The sequence below is a fragment of the Ahaetulla prasina genome, chromosome 5 (assembly GCF_028640845.1).
Source record: "Ahaetulla prasina isolate Xishuangbanna chromosome 5, ASM2864084v1, whole genome shotgun sequence".
Lineage (NCBI taxonomy): Eukaryota > Metazoa > Chordata > Lepidosauria > Squamata > Colubridae > Ahaetulla > Ahaetulla prasina.
The window spans coordinates 138,199,614-138,220,105 of record NC_080543.1 but is presented as its reverse complement, the minus strand read 5'-3'; the positions used below and the strand labels follow the sequence as shown (position 1 = coordinate 138,220,105).

The 20,492-nt window shown below is 43.3% G+C and overlaps 1 protein-coding gene across 2 annotated transcripts; it reads right to left on the bottom strand.

Annotated features, from left to right (window-relative positions):
- Window positions 1-1,185: 1,185 nt before the first annotated feature.
- On the bottom strand, window positions 1,186-19,918 carry MAEA (macrophage erythroblast attacher, E3 ubiquitin ligase). 2 transcript variants are annotated; one of them, XM_058184977.1, is made up of 9 exons: window positions 19,759-19,918; window positions 13,847-14,029; window positions 11,453-11,656; window positions 9,154-9,276; window positions 7,317-7,393; window positions 5,437-5,545; window positions 4,293-4,426; window positions 3,690-3,885; window positions 1,186-2,616 (listed from the first exon to the last, which is right to left on the bottom strand). In XM_058184977.1, the coding sequence occupies exons 1-9, from the start codon at window positions 19,825-19,827 to the stop codon at window positions 2,521-2,523; spliced, it is 1,191 nt and encodes a 396-aa protein (XP_058040960.1). In that variant the 5' UTR covers window positions 19,828-19,918; the 3' UTR covers window positions 1,186-2,520. The 2 variants fall into 2 exon arrangements, with proteins under 2 accessions (XP_058040960.1, XP_058040961.1); XM_058184978.1 differs by lacking the exon at window positions 19,759-19,918 and adding an exon at window positions 14,207-14,229.
- Between the last annotated feature and the right edge of the window lie 574 nt (window positions 19,919-20,492).

Below are 20,492 nucleotides of genomic sequence, written 5' to 3'. Positions count from 1 at the left end.
AGCTCCACCTGAGGCGGCAGCGGCAGAAGGCAAAGTCCCATCCGGAAGATGGTAGAGGACAGGGGGCCGTAAAATAAGCAAGGAGCCCCCAGTTGGAAATCGGAGCCAAAGGGAGAAAAAGCACCAGGAGAGGGGAGGGGAGCCCCGTTCACCCCGAAGACTTGCTAGTGAAATTGGACCCTTCGCAGAATAGGCAGGATGGAGCATTTTCTCCCAATTCTCTGAGCCAAGAATCAGTAGCTTTGAAAAAGAAGCAGCCAGGCGATGCTGGTGCTTTTAACTGTTGGAGAGGGAAATACCTCTGGAGACCTCGAAAGGTTAGCAATTGAGGGGGAGGGAATCTGCATTTAATTCCCTCTGCAACCTCTGCTGCTGCGCCTGGTCTCTCCTTTCTCTGCTCCATAAGGACGGAGAGAACCATGGAGATGGCCTCCAGGGAACACCCAGCAGTGGCTACAGAAACAAGGAGGGCCGGAATATGCCTTAAAGCCCTGAAAAAGGAGAGGAATTTATTTGGAGGAGGCCTCAGGTTCATTCATTTTGTTAAACAGGCACAGGCACATTTTTGTTTCTGCTTCTGAATGTACTATACTTTTAAATAAGTGAAATTGTGCATTGTCTCATGGGAGACATCAAAACGGCTTCGAAAGTACTTATTCTTCATCACATGTGCTCTATTTTTCAAGCACCACTCATCTATGATAAATAGGAACATTAAATCAAGGCCCTGAATAAAATTTGGAGATGGAAGACTCCATTTGAGGATTATTAGTACACTGAACTCAAGAAAAGATAATTTGAAAAGTATCATGTCTAAAGTACCATTGAGGCTTAAATATAATTAAGTCTGTGAATAGCCTATCCTTTTATTAGTTCATTTTATATTAAATTATTGCAAGGTCTTGTATCTCGCCCAGTTGTTTACCTCTAAGTCAAAGTACCTTAAGACCTAAATGTGTGTTATTTCTCTACTTATGCAATTACAAAAATCTTCATAATATAGTATTTTCTTTCAGAAAATGATTAAGGAAAATTTAAAAGGGCCCGCTACTTGTCAAAACCAGTTTTTGATTGAACTCCAGTAATTTTTTTTTTTTTGCAGGAAAAAAAAATTAGCTTACTAACCATTTGGTTTTTAAAGCACATTAAGACCCTTCTATTTTAACCAATGAGCAGAAACAAAGCTTATGAGCAATGTCTTTATTAGCTAATCAACATCAACATGCAAAAATAAAGGCTAAATACAAAGTCTATGGTATGGTTTTTGTCTCTACTACAATGGGGGTGTGTCTGGAGGATGAGAAGGATGTGATTGGTAGCGGTTAAAAATTGAACTAACCTTCTCTCTTCCCAATACCCTAAAATTACATAATTCTCCTGCAAGGCATCTTCTTCAAAACTTCCCCAACACTTAAGGTTAACAGCTGATTTTTTTTTCTTCATGTGAATACATTCTCAAAAGCAAGAAAATAAGGCAGTAGCACTAAATGGTTTTTGATATTTGAATCCTATGCGCATAGTAACTAATAAACGAAAGGCCCTTAACACTATTGGTCAACTGGAAGGAGGACAGACGGACGAGTGGCACATGGTGGCTCCAATGTTACCAGTTCTGTGTTTTTAAAAGATTCTTAAAATTATCTAGGACAGAATTTCTCAAGTGTTGGAACTGGAAGATAGGTGGACTTCAACTCTCAGAATTTCCCAGCCAGTTCCCACGCTTGAGAAAAACTGAATTGTAGAGTTTTAGAGACGACAACAAACCCTTCATTTCCTTTTCTATCTTGTGTTAGCATCCACCCAGCATCGATTCCAAGGACTGGCCGTCTTTTAAAGGCTGTGTGAAAGACGGTACCAAACATAAGTGTTTGCTAACAGTGTTTTTGCACAGCTGGGCACGTGCTTCCAGTTGGTGTGGCTCACGGTGACACAACCACACATCGGAAGGGGAAAGGCATGTGCAGCACGCGTGTCCCGGAGGGCTCAGGACTGACACACATCGGGAAGCTGAAACCAGCCCTCTGATGCGTCTATTATAGGTTTGCATATTGAGTCCCTTCGAGTCATACAATATTTCACACACAAGTAGAAAGAGGGGATACGCAAAACTCGAGTGAGAACTGTCCCCCCCACCCTTTGAGATCTAACCTTATTTAGATCTGTTTTGAGTAAGCTGCTTCCGCCGGATGAGTATTTGAGGGGAAAAAAAACAAAATCCAATCGTGGTTACAAAAATCCAAACATTCAAAATTTGTTCCCTCCGAGTGCAACCTTTTTTTTTTTTTAAACTTTAGTCGCACTTCCTCGCTTTTCTCAGAGTGTGTTATGCTTTTGCTCACGGATCTTTGGTCGCACGGAAAAAAACTGCCACCAACGAAGTCTCGATTTCCCACCCCACCCCGTCCCTCCCGAGTCAAAGCTTTTTCTTTGCCACACGTACTCCCGCGATCTTTTTACAGGGCACGGCTAGAATTAATTGTGTCAAAATCCAGTGGCACTTCATTTGCGCGTGAGAGGGGTTTACATAATGTAGACTTTCTCGGCTTGGGAGAAACTGAAGACCTCTTTGGTTCTCGGGCAAACGACTCTGTCATCCTGACGAACAGAAAGCAAGGACTGGAACAAAACACAGGAGAAAGATCAGAAAGAGAAAGATACACCGTCCCCGTCTTACGACCGCGACGGTTGCCAAAATTTCTCCTGCTAACCACGACAGATAAGTGAGTTTTGCCCCATTTTACAACCTTCCGTGCCATGGCTCTTAAGTGAATCACACGTTCATTAAGTGAATCTGGCTTCCCTACTGTCAGAAGGTTGCAAAAGGGGATCGCGTAACCCCGGGACGCTGCAACCTTCATAAATAGGAGTCAGTTGCCAAACATCTGGATTTTGATCACATGTCCACAGGGATGTTGCAACGGCTGTAAGTGTGAAAAATGGTCCTAAAACACTTTTTTTTTAACTTCGGTCACTAAATGAACAGTTGTAAGTGGAGGGCTACATGTCAGGACACAGCTTCTTACCTGTTGTGTCTGCGCCCCCCGAGCCGGGCCCCCTGCCAGAAAGTGACTCGGAAAGTGAGGGGGAAGGGCCGTCAAGACTTACCTCTGGAGCACCAGCTTCCCTGGCTCAGCTCCAGGAGCCAGAAGCAGGCCAGGTGGAGGAGATAACAAGGCCTCCGTCCCCTGACTTTTTCCTCCCCCCACAGGCCACGCAACCCAGACCCAGCTGATGGCAATCAGGCCTGGCTGGACCCTAGGTTTCGTAGGCAGGAGAGGCGGGAACAACAGAAGCAGGGGTGGGGCAGGCCTAGGAAGTGCTGAGTCATGGAGCCACACCCCATAGAGTATAAAAGCAGTCCTGGCTGCTCTTCTGCTCCGTGACGAGCAAAAATTGAGCTGAACTCTTTGACTCGGAGAAGTGAGCTGAACATTCAGCCTGGACTGCTGACTTCCTGGTTGCCTGGCAACCCCAAGATAAAAGGGAGACTTTGGCAGGCAGCTGCAGATTCCCTGTCAGGACTGATAGCAGCCGTGAACTCAATTACTGGCTCGTTTAGCCAGCTCGCGTGGCTGAGGCCGGGAGGGGACAGAACATTACCTTTCTTCAGCATTTTACAGACGGTTCTATTAAAATGTGGTGAGTTTACTAGCTAGTCCAGACCAAAGCCTGAGTAAGCCACAACTTACATTGTATCCGTAGACGTATCCGTTGGGAAGCATCATAGGGGGGTTATTCTCATTCATCACATCTCCTGAAATCTTGCAGACTAGCCGAGAGTTGGCACAATGGGCCATTGGCAGCGGCTGAGCCAGCTTATTTAGGGATTTGCTACACACCGGGCAGTCGGGGTTTTTGGAAGTGCCATCCTCTTTATAACACTGTCTGTTTAAAAACAAGTTAAGGAATAATAATAAAAACAGAACAAATATTTAAAGTGATGAGGTTGTCACAGATAACTCCAGGACTAATGTGAAATGAAACAGATATATATATAGTGGGGTAATATATATAAAGAAAAAAAATGTTTGGAATTTTGACCGAGTGCATTATAAGGAAACCTAATCTTCCCATTCATTTCAAAGGCGAAAGGCTATATTTTTCACATTCTAGTCTGGTTTTTTTTGTTTTGTTTTTTGGTGAAATGCAAAAAGTACGGAAGGCATTCCCTTGGATGATTGTCTGAATTAAAGGCAGCTATTATCAGTATGTATTAGGAAAGATGCAGTCTGTTTGGGAAAAAAAATGGCATACTTTTTTCTGAAGACCGAAGAATACGTGTGGAAGGATACGGAGTTTTTATGGCAGAAAGCCCAGCCTGGAGTGTTATGGTAAAGACAGAGTTATTCCCCAGCTGATGCAACCTGTAGTTATCATATCTAAACTGCTGGATTAGCATCCTCCACCGAGCAGGGTCCAGAAGATCCTGGGGAGAACACACAAAAAGCAGAAGGGACGGTCAGCACAACTTCAGACTATTACAATATAAATTATGTACGGGTAGTCCTAGAGTTATGGCTACAACTGGGCCCAAAATTTACGTTGCTAAAGGAGGCAGCTGTTAAGTGAGTTTGCCCCATTTTACCGTCTATCTTGCCACAGTTGTTAAGTGAATCATTGTATTTGTTAAGTAAGTCACGTGATCCCCTTTTGCGACCTTCTGACAAGCAAAGTCGACAGGGAATCCAGATTCACTTAACATCCGTGCTCCTAACTTACCATGTGCAGTGATTCACTTAACAACTGCATCAAGAAAGGTAATAAAACAGGGCAAAATTCACTTAACCAATGTTTCACTTAGCAACAAAAATTCTGGGCTCAATGGTGGTCATAAGTCAAGGACTGCCTGTATCCAAACAGGTATGAGCGCCCAAGATGATTGCAGGTATAATGCAGATCTGAGCAGGCTTACAACTCTCCACTTTATTGTGAATAGAATATAGAGAATAGGAATAGGAATAGGAATAGGGATAGAATAGAATTGAATTGAATTCTTTATTGGCCAAGTGTGATTGACAGACAAGGGGTTTGTCTCCAGTGCAGAAGTTCTCAGTGTACATACAAGCAATACATGATAAATCATGATCATAATCATAAAAATATTCTCATTGCAAATCACAAGAGACAACACTTAGGATAGTTATAGGATGCTAAATAAGCAATCAATATAAATCATACTAGGACATTAATAAAATAATATGAATCGTTAAGATCAAGCGCCAAAGTTATAGTCATAAGAAGATGATAGTCAAACTTCTCAGTGGCCATTGTGGAAAACCAATTCTCACACAAAGAATCTGCTAAAACCCACCGGCAGATTGAACGCTGGTCTCTGTTTTAATGAGGGAGGCCAGAATGCATCCTTCGGCTCTCGTCAGCTGACCACCTTAAGCCTTATTAACCTGCCACTTCCCCCCACTCCCCACAAGATCGTACCTTGTAAGGGGAGATATGAGTATCTGAAGGAAAGGCTAACATCCCCATCACCTGCCGCACTTCGTCCAGCTGGCTCCCCTCGGCCTGGCTGAAATGTTTCCGTGCGTGTCTGGAATGGAAGAAGGGAGAGAACGGGGTTTCCATCGTAAGCATCCTTTGCTCTGGTCTGTTTTGTTCATTTTAAAATGGAAGCCTCGTTGGTCCTAGGAATTCTGTGAGTAAATATCCCCCTTGAATTAATAAATGAATTAATTTTATTCTCCAGAATAAAATTGATCTTATTCTTCAGAGTACATCTCCTGTTTTATGTTGTTATAATGTACACTTTTTGCTTTTTGACCTTCCTTCCGTTCTTCCCTCCCTCCCTTCCTTTCATCTCTCCCTCCGTTTTTTGATGATTGGAAATCCCTTAATCCTAATTTTGAACTGGGACATTGTAGGCTGCTCAGTTAGCTGACTGGAGCAATCTATAACATCCTGTAAATTATGTTATAGATAACAAATAAATAAATTGCTCAGCTACAGACTTGCACACTCCCCTGTCTTGCCTAATCCCTTATGGGTCAACATTAAGTTTGATAGCTAATGCCTGTAACCTCAGAGTCCACTTGGATCAGGCCAGAAGGCCATCTAATGTAGCAGAGAGTTCAGGAAGCTCACAAGTTTACAGGCCTAAAGAGAATCAAATCCCCCATTAATATTTGCAACCCTCTTAAAAGCCATCTAAATTGATAGCTTCAACCACATCCAATGGCACAATTCCCAGTGAAGAAATACTTCCTTTTATTGATCGTGACTCTCTTTCAGTTTCTACTACTGTTGTCACTGGGATACGTCTTCCTTTACTGCTTCCCCTCTAAGCTAAGAAACTCCAGAGTTCATAGTGTCGCCTCAATTTTTATGGGTCTTCTCTGCAATCCCCCCTCCCCCATGCGCAATATCTATTTTGAGAGAATGACAAGAACAGCGGTATCACAGCGTAGAGTTATACAATACCATTATTACATTGGCAGTTCTATTTTCAGCTGCTTCCCAAGCGATTTCCGACATGGCACAGGACTGTCTGTCTCCAATTGTATCTGACCAATCGGTTCAATCTGACCAGGATGGCAAGTTCCAGGTTCCATCAAATAAACAATGGCATCTACTCGGATCCTGGCAGCCTGCCTTCTCTGTTGCAGCGCCTGCCATTTGGAATGAGGGTCTCCCTAAAATTCAAATGGCTCCCACTCTGATGGGGGTTTCAAGGGTCTCAAAGACCCCACTCTTCTTCCAGGTCTTTGAAGAGGATCATGGATGCCCCTTCCTCTTTTCTCTTTTTTTCTTTCTTTCTTCCTTCCCTCGCTCCCTTCCTCCCTCCTCCCTTCTTTCCTCCATCCTTCCCTCCCTCCCTTTATTGCTGACTGGAAATCCTTTATAACCATTTTGCATAAAACAGAAGAAAAATACGAACTTTTGATTTGTGGTTTTGATGACAAGAAACTATTAGAAAATACAATCATTAGGTAATAGGAAAAGAGCTTTTTTTTTTGTAACCACAAAGTAAAAGATAATTTTGTAATTGTGCCATATCTGTATTTGTGGCAAAGGAACCTGGGAAGGTTCTTCTATTTCTTTTTATCTTTTCTTTTTGCATTTGTCTTTTTTTCCTCTTCCTTTCTTTACTTTATATTAATTTTGTTACTTTTTATCTTTTTATCAAATTTTTATACAAATGTATATGGAAATTCCTCCTAAAGAAAACGGAACTACATTTGGTAACAATTATGAAAGAGCAGAAGTGTCATAACGCAGCATCTTTTAAAAACAATCTTTCTGTGCCCAATTCAGGCATGGCTTTACATTCTCGCTTTCCTACGTACACATAGGTTGCCTCCTACCTGACAGCATCTAGTCTCTTGTTCTGTCGAATAAGTTCTATGAACTCCTGAATCCTTAGACTGAATTCCAGACAACTCTAAATTAAAAAGGAAACAAATCTTAAGACACGCCATAGCAAGATTTAGACACTCGATCTATAATTTTATCTGTTTTTATTTGGGCAACTTACCTCAAAAGCAGAACATCTGAATATATTTAGAACCAATATAAAAGTTAATGCCAATTAAATTTACTTATGAAATTTGATATGCTGTTTCATAACCAAATGCTTTATTAAAAAAAAAATATTTACATATCTACATTGAGAAGTTTTGTTTTAAAACATTATTACAACAAGGTTCTATTTTCGCACATTTGTTCACATTAGTTTTGTTCAGTTTCCATCTGAATTGTTATATATATACATTAAATGAATAATTTTCTCAGAAGCCTCTTCAAAAATTACTTTTAAGATATTCCTAAAGCTATTTATCACATTATTTTTTTTAAAAATCCCGATTCATCTTTTAGGAAAGCCTATTTGACGACTTAGCAAAACTCAAACAGTGAGACTGAATGGATAAGGATTATCGGTGGGCAGCTATTTGAAACAGTAACTTCAAATTACCTAGTTCCTTAACACTGATCCCTTTACAATTCTCTCTTCTCAGATATAGGGGGTGGTCCTCACTTACTGTCCACTCTTTCATTAACCAAAATTGTGATGGCGGCGCTGAACATGTGGTACTTATGGCCCGTCCTCAAAGTACTGGCGGTCACAATACCCATGCGACCATGTGTTCAAAATCTGGGCACTTAGCAACTGGCTCACACTTATGCGGAAATTAGTTATTACGGTTCCTACACGCAGCTGCATTATGTCCTTGTAAAGCAGGTTTTGCCACTCACATGACTTAGAGCTTGTGGGCTTTGGAGGTGGAGAGAGACAGAGAGAGAGAGAAAGAGCCATGAATCAAGGCTCGCTTTGACTGAATCTCACCTCTGCCCTACTTCTCCTAAGGAGCCAAAGGCAAGCCACTCTCAACTTCAGCCTCTCACCCACAGAACCAATTTAATGGGGCCGCTGAGAGATGGATCTCCACAGAGCGAATGAATAGTAAGGTTTGGCCCTCTGTATAGGTAGTCAGAAATCAAGAGAGAGCTGGAAGGGACCTTGGAGGTCTTCTAGTCTGCTCAAGCAGGAGAAGCTATACAACTTTGACTCCTCCCTGATTTACGACCACAACGGAGCCCAAAATTTCTGTTCTTAAGCGAGACAGTTATTAAGTGGATCTGGCTTCCCCGCTGACAGCTTGGACCACGTGACCCCAGGATACTGCAACCGTCATAAATGTGAGTCAGTTGCCAAACATCCGAATCTTGAGCATGTAACCAGGAGCATGCTGCATGGTTTGAAAAATGCTCATAAGTCACTTTTTTTTCAGTGCCCTTGGACGGTCACTAAATGAACAGTTGCAAGTTGAGGACTACCTGAATTAGGTTATTAACTTCCAGCTGAAGAACGTTATTTTCTTCAACAGAAAACACATTTATTGACAAAGTAATTATCCTACTACCCTATTTGACTAAAAGTCTTACGTTGAACATTCTGTTTTTAAAAATATTTATCTTCCTCTTAGTTATAATTTAGTAAGCATAACCCACAAGTTAATAGATTCATAATAATAGCAGTTCATTCACAATACTTATCCTTGAGTGTTATATCTCCCGTTTTATATAAAGCTTCTAGAAGAAACACCTTGGTTGATACCTGTCATCGCCCCTCATTTTGCCACATTCAAGCACATGACCAACCAAACCCTCATTCTCCAGCCACCTTGAAGAGCGCATGTGTACCTTCATTTTCCTGAGCCTAGACTTGTTATCATGACACCAAGCTAAACAAGTCATGGTTTCTTGCCTTTCCAGAGATTCTTCTACTTCTTTGGCAGTTAGGAACATCTCAATATTTACCAAGTCCTAGAAAAGCAGGAAAGGACAGTTATTCACCTGAGAATCTCTGTCGCTTACGTTGACGGAAACATCACGAGAGGACCCAAGACTTTTTGTTCCAAACAGAAACCGGAGAACTGATAAAAGGAGAATATTTGTAGCTCAGGGTTGAAATCAAAGTATGGCAAACGGAGGGCGTGTGAGAGGGGGAGGGCAGGAGAACCCTCGGTGTCCTTCAAAGGTTATACAGGAGAGACGCCATCATGAATTGGCTGGAAATCTCAAGACTTTTTGGAGATTTGGGTCACCTCGTGAGTAAATACCCAAAGCTTTGACTTCAGGAAATTTCACAGCTCCCATTTCCCAAGAGCGCAGGCGATTAAGGAAAGCTCCAATATTGAATACTAGATTATTAAGTGTCATAATATTTGTTAATCTTCACAGATCAGTGGGCTCAGAAACCATTTTTAGGCTCTGCAAATGGAGGTGGTTGAGAAAACCTCTCCACTTGAACCAGAGGACTCCCACGGAACGAAGAATAAACGGCCATGAAGAGGAACTCCTGCAATTTATAGTTGATTGCTTCCTGGCACATCCCAACTGCATAATCCTGATATTCCCAGGGAGCAAGGAGCTAGTCCCTTTCCTTTCTACAATGACAACAGCGCTGTTTTCAGTGCTCTCCCTCGCACCATCTCTTTACTCGGCCGTCGGTCTTGAATGTCCGGCCCTTCTTGGAAGGACGGAAGAGACAGGGTCATCGCTCTCTGGGCATTTCATGGCAGAGGAGGACACAGATATTTGAGGGGGGGGGGACAAAATATGGGGGGTGTCTAAGAGGCTGTGGAAATGTGATAAACAGAGGAAGATTCTTATGACAGGAAACGAGGCCATTGCAGGAAAAATTCCCTGGACCAGAGAAGGATAACATGAGAAAAAGACTCAAGAGTAACTCTGTCTTAATTATATAGTTATAAGTTGAATCGGAGAATTGTCTGAACGGGCTTTCAAGATTTCCATTATAATACTCTATTGCTGATAAAGATCTTTCCAAAAATCCAAGGGGTTCCTGTTTCCTCAAGCTGCGTTCCTCGAAAGGCTTGAGAGATAAAAATTAAAAAGATGCAGCCGTCAGGGAAACAAAGGCCTCTGTGTTTTCCCATCCATTAGGAAGAAATCTTAGATCCGTTCAGGCTCCAGTCCTTTTAGAGCAGGGGATCCAAGTCAAGTGATCTTTGTACAATTCCAACCAGCAAATGCATCTATAACCCACTTAAGAGATGGCATCCGGCTGCAGGGACTAAAATATTGCCTCTGCCTGCATTCTTTTAGCTCTAGTGACTAAGCCAAGATTATAAATTGCACATTAGAATTCCATTTGACTGAATAGTTTAAACATAACAGGAAATGAAGAGCTGTTTTCCGACTGCCCAGAATTAATTTGCCCGGGGCAAATGTTCTACTGCAAATGTTATTTGGTATTACATCTGTACAGAACATGGGGGGGGGGGGGGAGGAAATCCTGAACCCAAAACAGATCAACTTTCAAAGAAAAACTATGGGGAAAAAAATCTCTTATTCCACGTAAGAGTCCGTGTGGAAGGGGCTCTTCCGATAAACCCATTTTGTACCAGTATTCTTAAATGATTATTTTGAGCTACAGAAAGCATTAGCTCAGAACCAATGAAGCAAGCTGAATCAACAAGTAAAATTCACTGTACGGAACAGAGTATCTCATTCTAAAAATAATACCAAGAAACTGATTCCACCCAAACATCAAAATATGCTTCATATACAGGAAGACAAATTGTACAGAAGGAACGTGAAACAACTGGTTAAGTTATCTGAGCACCACAGTGTACGAAAAAAGAAATTAAAAAGGATTTCAAGATAGGCCAGCTATAACTTCCCGCCAATCCCATCTCAGGGTAGAGATAGGAATTCTGCACTTGCTGTTCGGTATAAAAACTTCCCTGAGCTTAGAAACCATTTAAAGAAAAAAACCTGAAAGGGATTCTTGCTGCTTTCAGGCAGCATCTAGTATCTAGATACTAAAAGATCTAATAGCTCTTGTAGGACTGCCAGCAACTCAGGAATTCTGGGAGTTGAAGTCCAAAAGTTGTAAAGGGCCATGCATGACCCCCCCAACCCCTGTAATAGAGCCAAGTGACCATAACCGCTGGTCTTTGAACCGAGTACCAACCTCAATGCCGCTCTGTCTGGCTAATTTCACCGCGGTGTTGTAATAACCGCACCGCAGGAGGTGTTCCACCATCATTCGGTCCATCCGTTTTTTCTTCCACATATTGGCCGCCGCTGGCTGGTCACTACTGTGTTCTTTAAGATGCTCGATTCTGCGTTTGCATAGTTTTGCGCTCTCGTCTTCGGCCTGGATGGATTCTACTGCCTGCACGAGGAAACATTCAATCCGATCTGAATATAGAAATTTCTATGCCAGACTCCAAACAGTCAGGTAAGCTTGCAAAGTGAAGGGAGCAATGTCCACTTGTACACCAAATGACCCGCATGAAATCTAGCATAGATTGAGAAATGCTCCAGGGATTCTCAACCTTGGCAACTAAGAGGAGTGGACTTCGACTCCCAGAATTCCACAGCCACCACGGCTGCCTGGGGAATTCTGGGAGTTGGGGTCCACGCATCTTAAAGTTGCCATGGTCGAGACACCCTGCTAAAATGAAGAACATCCCGGCCGTTTCTGCCTTCATTTTGTGAGCATTTCTTTACACATATGCTTGCAGCAGTGAAGAAAGCATTTGAAAAATCAATTGCTCTGCACTTGAGGTGCAAACATTTCGTAGGGAAGCTAAGAATTCTAGCCTAATGCAGATTACTCGAGTGATCAATACCTTTCAACTTAGCTCATTTGCTCTCTTATTCCCTCAGTCACAGAACCCTCCCTGGGCCTCCGTGCAGGAGAAAAACAAATACACCCTTCCCCATCTCACACTTGAAATCTGTTGTTTGTCGGATAATCCAGAATGAATATGGCACGTTCATGGGTTTCAACGAATGTTCTGCCTTAAAGTGAGCACAGAAAGGGTGAGGAACTTTCTGACTGATGAAAGATACATATAAATCCACACTTATTTTAACTATTAAGTCATTAGAAATTGCATTTTAATCTTCTAGAGACGCAAAATAATCCTGTGATTTCAAATCACTTTTGCTTCTATCACTAAAGGAAAATATTTGTAGGTTTGAAATGAGCTTGCTTGTTTTCTTGCAAACATTTCATTACCCTAACTAGGTAGCAAGAGCAATAGGACTTAGACTTATATACTGCTTTACAGGGCTTCTACAGCCCTCTCTAAGAAGCTTTACATAGTCAGCTCTTGCCCCCAACAATCTGGCTCCTCATTTTACCCACCTCGGAAGGATGGAAGGCTGAGTCAACCTTGAGCCTGGTGAGATTCGAACTGACAAATTGCAAGCAGCCAGAAGTCAGCAGAAGGAGCCTGCAGCACTGCACTCTAACCGCTGGGCCACCGTGATAGCGGCAGGTAACATCATCAGTGCTAGTAAGGAAGGCTGTTGGCTATCAGTTTCTAAATTGACAACAAACGTCACTCTTTACTAACACTGATGACGTTACCTAGCTAGGGTCATGAAATGTCTGCAAGAAAACAAGCAGGTTCAGAGAGCACCAAAGGACTCTTCGCCTCTATCACTGGAATGGATTAAGGTCTCCTGCCTTGGGCAGGGAGTTGGACTAGAAGATCTCCAAGGTCCCTTCCAGGCCCAGGATTCTATGTTTTCTCTAGGAAATCCAAAATGGTTAACTTTCATGCTTCTTCTGCGGGGCCTTTCCTAGGGATGTGCTGTTCTTCAGATCCAAGGACAAAAGGAAAAAAGCTCTCAGTTCACCCTGGCTAAAACCTTAAAGAAGCTGCAGCTTCTCCTAGGCTCACACAGTAACAACACAATCCCAGGAAAACACATCTTTGAGTATAACATCACACTTCCTCAATCGTTTCCTTAAAGTAGCAAAGAGGTTCTGCAAATGCTGTTTTTCAGACTCAAGATGCCTGATTAATGCCAGTCTAGATTAATCCCAGAGGAATGTCCAAGTGTTCCCCTAGCGTGGAAGTTCCCTCCAGCAGGAATTCTTTTGCTATTATAGGCACTGCCAATAAACAGTGATTTACTAAAAAATAAAATAAAATTGGAAGTTTACATAAATACCCTGAATTGCAAAGAGTGTCACTGCAGATCCTGCAAGATTTTGCTTATTGTTAAAAACGTTTTTTAAGGTTTGTTTTTTCAAAAAAAACCCACAAAAAACCCCTGTCAACTCAGGGACCTTCGCAGACATGAAACCTCTGATCTCAAGCTAAGATCCAGCACATTGCAAATTGCTTGCTTCTTATTACTAAAGAGTGAACTTGGATTCCTGTCAGTTGAAGAGCTGGATTCCTGAGCAGTCCCCAGGATGATGTGCAATAAAGACACATTGTATTGTGTCCAAAACAACGATTCTTCTTGTCTTGGAAAGTGAAAACATAATAAACTCCCAGATGAAAACAGAACTGGAAAAACTGAAAAGCCCAAGCAACGAAATGTGGCAGGAGGACATTACCTTTCGTTTCAGGACGCTGAGTTTTTCCACCACTCCGTCCAGGAGACTGACCACCGAATCCACAGCTGGACAGCTGCTCAGGGTCTTCTCTAGCTCTGCCACAACCATGGTCACGTGGCTGGTTTCTCGATCAATGTTTTTCTGAGCAGCCCGGAACCGTTTGTTCAAGGTTTCGTAAGGTACCTTCAAAAACAAACAACCTTTTGTTGTTTATAGAAAACTCTTCCTTGAGCTTGGTTTGTTATCTTTCATGGACAATTGAGATTCCACTGACTTCTTTAAAGCATTAATATACACACCACTTTCCAGCAGAAACAGCTCAAGAGTTATCAAGTTACTTGTAATTATGTTCGCACTCACCCAGATACTACACATCTCTTTACGTTGGAAAGAGTAAGGATTAGAGGCAGACTTGGAACTGGCACCTGTTTTCTAGTTATTCCAGTTATTATCTGTAATTGGCAGATAATAGAAAATGAGAAAACTAACCGACTGCTTATCTAGTCTCCCTGGCTTAAAAAACATATCAAAATAGCAATCCAGATTTATGTCACCGGGAAGGTGGGGGAATCGGTAGGAACAGCAACCCTCCCTCCCCGCCCCCCAGGTACTCAATGTATGTTTTTATATAAACAGTATTTTTGAAGATATAAGGAAAAATGAGTCATGTTTTCCCACAACTGAAAATGGAACACGCTTACTATCCGTTGAATGAATACCCTGGGTAAATGAAACATTAAAAAAAAAACCTTCTTCACATACCAAAATACAATCAACTGGCAATACCTGCTGCCAGATCCTTTCTCCCAGGATAAAAAAATAATAATCATCATGCATCAGAATTTTGAAGTTTATCTAACCTGGCATGCCTTGGCATCATAATGGGATGATATTACATCAAGGCAGAGGCCTGGTTCAGACACATTCTTGAATGTTTGATGGAAGCACAACTGCACTGAATTGTACGTCATTATTTTATATTAAACTTGATTAAAGATCCAGTTAGATCAGAAGACACAACTTCTCCTGCAAAATATTTGCCAATTGGGCATAGGGATCCAGATATTACTGTTAACCAGTGTGTTTACACACACACACACATAAAATCACAGATATGATGTTACTTACTGCTGGAGGTGAATAAAGGAAGGCAACTATTTAAAAAACTAACCCATGTATGTATGTTTGAAAAAGCCCCATGGTATCCATAAGCTTGCTTATAGCCAAATTAACTCTTGAGGTCAAAGTAAGAAGCTTGCTCCTGGTGTATGTATGTAGGTATGTGTCTACCTGTCTGTGTGTGTGTGTGTATACACACGCACACCTAAATATAAATTGACAGTTTCCAGAGATATTGATTGCTTTCCATTACCCTTCTTTATAATGGCGTAATGCAGGATAACATTTGATTTTAACACACTTTGTATTATCCCTTAAGAATGCCCTAGAATTAATGTCATCCAAAGACCTCCCGCTAAAGGAACTCTAATCCATGTCCTTTTCTATGCACTTCAGAGAAACCATTCAGTGTTTAGAGATGTTTCAAATATTTGGGATTCCATCGCACAAATCACAAGAATTGTATTTCACCGTCAGCTGCATTAAAACTGAAATAGGGATAAGACTCTTATGTAACTTGTGTGATTTTTTTAAAAGCAAATCTATTTTAACCTGCTTATTTCCTACTGATACTTGAATTTTGTTAACTGTAATATATTAATGCTGGGAGCCATTTTGATTGTTTTGTTTCTTGTAGAAAATGAAGACTCAAAGTGTTAATGGCTACCACTAGTAATTCAGAAATAAGCCCCATGTTTTCTTTTTTACATTATCTAATTTCTGGGCAGTTCTTATGTGCGGAATTCCTAGAGTAACGTATCACAAAATCAAAATTAAAAGGTAAATATAGCCACTAGAAAGCCAACAAAATGTATGACAACCACATTTATGTATTCCTGGGTTTCTGAGTAGAGCGGGATGTTTGCAGTATGGCTGATTGCATGCCTAAATAAAGGTAGCCTAGAGAAAGTTCATTTTGTATAAACAGGAATGTTACTTTAATTAAGAAAAAACAAACAAAGAGGTTTCAGTCATTTGTTTCCTGAATTTCATATTCTCATTCCAAAGACCACAATAATTAGAAACAGATAATTTCTGATTGTAAATATTATTCACCTCCACAAATCATCTTAAGAAAAAGATACTTATCTACATTCAATATTCTAAAAATCTGTCACTGCTGGATTATTATGAATAATAATAATGATCAAGATCTTTAAAAATCTATTTCACATTTCTATTCACATTTACTGTGGAGTAAACAGGCTATACAGGATAGTTAAAAATGAAAAAGGAAGCAATAGGCTTAAGTGGGGGGAAATTAGCTTTTTTCAATTTTTATATGAATACAAAAAAGTTGCAATTTCTTTGGCATATTTCACTTGTTGACATGAATCCTTCCCAGCTGTTTTATGAATTGGTATGATGGTATGAGCTGTCTTTGCTTGGGGAGGCAGAAACTAGTCCTGCCTCTGCAGAATTTGATTAGTTTAATGTGCTTCATATTATTTCAAGAGGCAAATCAGCAGGAATTAAGATAGTCATCCCTCTCTCTCCCCCACCACCCATCAAACACAGCTGCTGCCCAAACTCCACTTCCTTCCATATCCCACCCACTTCTAAGGGTGGGCTTTTTACTCAATTGGAAGGCTGGTAGTTTAGATGTACCTGAATGGTCGTAGGCTGAAAAGGAGCCCAAATGCAACATGGTTTAGAACAGGGGTCTCCAACCTTGACAACTTTAAGACTTATGGACTTCAACTCCCAGCTTTGTTGCCTGAGGAACTCTGGGAGTTGAGGTCCACAAGTCTTAAAGGGACCACAATTGGAGATCCCTGGTTTAGAATAATATGTTGTTGTTGTTTTTTAATCATTCATTCCTTTCTCGACTCCCTGCTTTCATGCTTTTATTCCTAACAATTCCATTTTTAATCAAGCGAAGCTCAACTCCTTGGAACCCTAAAGCTTGCATCTTGAACATTTGTACTGTAGGTTAGGGTATTCCATACAACTCCAGACAGTTTTAGAAGGCTTCTCCATCTTCCTAAGGACCTTTCAATCTTATGCATGGCTTTTGGGGAGGGCCTCCAACTGTAAAATGTCCCTTCAAAGGCAGGACCATCACCACCTGTTAGTTCTGCAGGCTTTTTTGTGGTTCTGAAGCCGTCAAATGTATTATTAAAATCGTCAAACATATTATTAAAATCGACCTTGGAAGGTGAAGGCTACTGGACTGCAGAAATCCCATCATTATCATGTGAACTATCAGCTTCAGAAACCTGACCCCCAGCAGAGGCGCTAATGGTTTCCAGAGCAGTAATTTCAGAGCCTCAAGGCACTCACTCAGCTGAGGAGAGATTCCCAGGTGATTTGGGGCACTTGGGATTTGATTCCCTTTCCATAAAAACATGAAGGAAAGGCCCCAAAGAGCTTTTCAGGCCAGGCAATCCCCTATCAATCTTGGTCTAGAATTTCATCCAATCTGAAAAATGACAGAGGTGGGGGAGGGAGGCTGCTGTATCCTGGAATTCCACTCTGGAAGTTCTTTCCACCCAAGAAAAATGCCATCCCTTCACCCAGGAGATGCAACGTCTCAGAGCTTAACCTATGGCAGGGCTACGCAGAGAGCCAGGTTGGTGCTTCTCACAGCGCTGGTGAGGCCACACTTAAAACTCTTGAGTCCAGTTTTGGTCACCCTGATATAAAAAAGATGTCAAGACCCTGGAAAGCCTGCAGAGAAGAGACCTGGGGGAGCTAAACCACCTTGTGAATGGCTGAGGGAATTAGGAATGCCTGGCCTATTGAAGGGAAAGGCCGGAAGTGACAGGACAGCTGTTTTCCAAGTACTTAAACAGGATCGACTTATTCTCCAAAGCACCAGAGGGCAGGACAAGGAGCAATGGGTGGAAGCGTGTTAAAAGATGATCTAACCTAGAAGTAAAGGGAATTTTTCTGACAGTTAGAACAATTAATTGATGGAACCAGTTTGCCTCCTGGAGTTGTGGATGCTCCATCACTGGAGGTTTTTAAGGAGAGACTGCACCATCATTTGTCTGAAATGGTCTAGGTCAGGATCTCATGCTTGAGCAGGGGGCTGGACTAGAAGACCTCTGAAGCCCCTTTTCAAATATTATACTGTAATTACATTGACCAGTGAAACAGCTTGCTTCCAGAAGTTGTGGGTGCTCCATCATTTGAGGTTTTAAGACAGGGGGGCTGGACAATCATTTGTCCACAATGGTATACGGTCTCCTGCTTGAGCAGAGGGTTGGACTAGAAGACCTCTGAAGCCCCTTCCAGCGCTATGATTGTGTGATCTATGTGGTTAAGGCACCAAGCTAGAGGCCAGAAGACTGAGAGCTGTAGTCCCGCCTTCCGCATGAAGCCAGCAAGGTGGGCCAGTCACACTCTCTCAGCCCTGGGAAGGAGGCAATGGCAAGCCACTTCTGAAACCTTGCCAAGGAAACTGCAGGAACCAGCCTAGGCGGCCATCAGTGACTCAAAGTATTACACGGCCAAGTCTAAGAGCACTGTGTCAAAGTCAACTACAGGTAGTCCTCACCTTACCACTGTAACTGAGCCCCAATTTTTGTTGCTAATTGAGTTTTGTCCCATTTTGCAGTTAAGTGAATCACCAGAAGTGATACCTTAGTCACCTGGTTGCTAAGTGAATCCGGCTTCCCTGTTGATTTTGCTTGTCAGGTCGCAAAACGGGACCACGTGGCCCTGGGATTGTTATGACTCGGTTGCCAAGGATCTGAATTTTGATCACGTGACCACAGGGTTCTGCAACGGTCATAAGTGTGAAAAATGGTCTTAAATCACTTTGTTCAGCGCTGTTGTAACTTCGAATGACCACTAAATGAACTGTTGTAAGTTAAGGCTTACCTGTAATTCATTATTTCGTAATATGAGCATTAATGTTTATTTTTAACTTTTTTTGTTTCGGTTTAGATGTCTCTACAAGCCTCCCAGAGTTACCACCCGATGGTAAGATGGGCGGCCAGTAAATTTTATAACTAAATAAACAAATAAATAAAAGGAGTACAGATACTCCTCGACTTACAACAGTTCATTTAGTGACCATTTGAAGTTACATCCTTGAAAAAAGTGATGACCCTTTTTCACGCTTAACGACCGTCGCAGCATCCCCTGTGGTCCCCCATGATCCAAGTTCGGACCCCTTGGCCACCGACTCGTATTTATGACGGACACAATGTCACGTGATCGGGATCCCCTCTGGCGACCTTCCCACGAGAAGCAAAGTCAAGGGGAAGAGGAGAGAACCAGATTCACTTAACGACCGTGTGACTCTGTGCCGCGACTCACTTAGCAGCCGCAGCCAGAAAGATCGTAAAAAACGGGGCAAAATCTCCACTGAAGAAACGTCTCGCTGAGCAATGGAGGCCTGGGGGAGGGGGGGGGGCCGCTCCCTGATGGTCGTAGGTCGAGGACTCAGTCGCCTGGGGAGGGAAGGGGTTTGTCAGGGCGAGTTCTGCCCCCCACCCTTTCAGCTGGAGGGTCTTTGGGCCCTTTTCTCTTCCTCTCAGCCCACCTCACAGGGTTGTTGTGGTTGCTGTGGGGAGCATCAGGAGGCCCGTTCTGTGTTACCTCTGGGGAGGGGGCGGGGGAAGATCTGCTGAAGGAGAAGGAAGCCGAAAGACCCCTCAAAAGACCCTCCAGGGCGGCGCCCCTCCTCCCTTTCCCCTCCGGGCCTGGAGGAAGCAGCCTCGCCCTCCCTTCCCCACAAAGGCCGGCAGATCCGCCCTGGCCGGGGAAGGGGCTCGAGGAGATCGTGAGGAGGGAGGGTCCCCTGAGGAGGGGGAGGGAGGGGGCGGGGCCGGGCGACCCACCTTCAGCGTGGGGTATTCCTGCACCTTCAGCGTCATGGAGAGCTGCGCCGCCGACTCCTGCACCGCCATCTTGGACCCGCCGCCGCCACCGCCGCCGCCGCGGCAACAGCGCCGCTTCCGGCCTCTCCCGGCAGCCCCCGCGGCCGTCGCGAGACGCTTCCGCCCACTCCGCCGCTCCCCTCGCGCACCCGCCCCGCCCTGCCGCGCCTGCGCCCTCCTGTCCCCGCCCCCCTGACAGGAGAACGCCTCACCCGGGCGCAGAGGCTGAGAGAAAGCTGCTGAGTCCTTCCCCTCCGCCTCGCACCCCCCACTTCACCTCTTTCTCAGTGGTGGGGCTCCCTTTGGGGACCCGCCGGCCAATGGGAAGGCTCGTTGGACCGAGGAAACGTCCCGCGATTGGAAAAGAGAGGGGAGGGCGGGGTTTAAAGCCCTTCGGGGGCGCGGCTCTGGCTCGGACCGAACCACTTTACGAACAGCGGAGGGGGGCGCCGAGAGTCTTCCCCTCTCGGCCAATCCGAGGTGGAGCCTAGAAAGAGAGGGCGTGGCTCAGGGGCGGGTTGCAAAGGCGGGTTTTTTGACTTTGCAAAAGAAGTGATGGAAGGAGATCTCTCAGTCTGGCTTCCTCCAGCATGCATTACCTGCATCTCCAGTTTATTTTCTTTTTCCCCCTGGGTTCACACGACTGCCTTACCCTGCTTGGCAGGTTCCCCCCCCTTTCTCTCCCCCCACCCCCA

What these genes read in the sequence shown, in the direction of transcription:
- MAEA (XM_058184977.1), bottom strand. Translation starts at nt 19,827, where the DNA reads ATGGCGGTGCAGGAGTCGGCGGCGCAGCTCTCCATGACGCTGAAGGTG. An exon ending in AAGAGACTAGATGCTGTCAG is followed by an intron (nt 5,546 to 7,316) that starts GTAGGAGGCAAC and finishes CTTCCATTCCAG; the next exon opens with ACACGCACGGAAACATTTCA. An exon ending in CTCATATCTCCCCTTACAAG is followed by an intron (nt 4,427 to 5,436) that starts GTACGATCTTGT and finishes TGTTCTCCCCAG; the next exon opens with GATCTTCTGGACCCTGCTCG.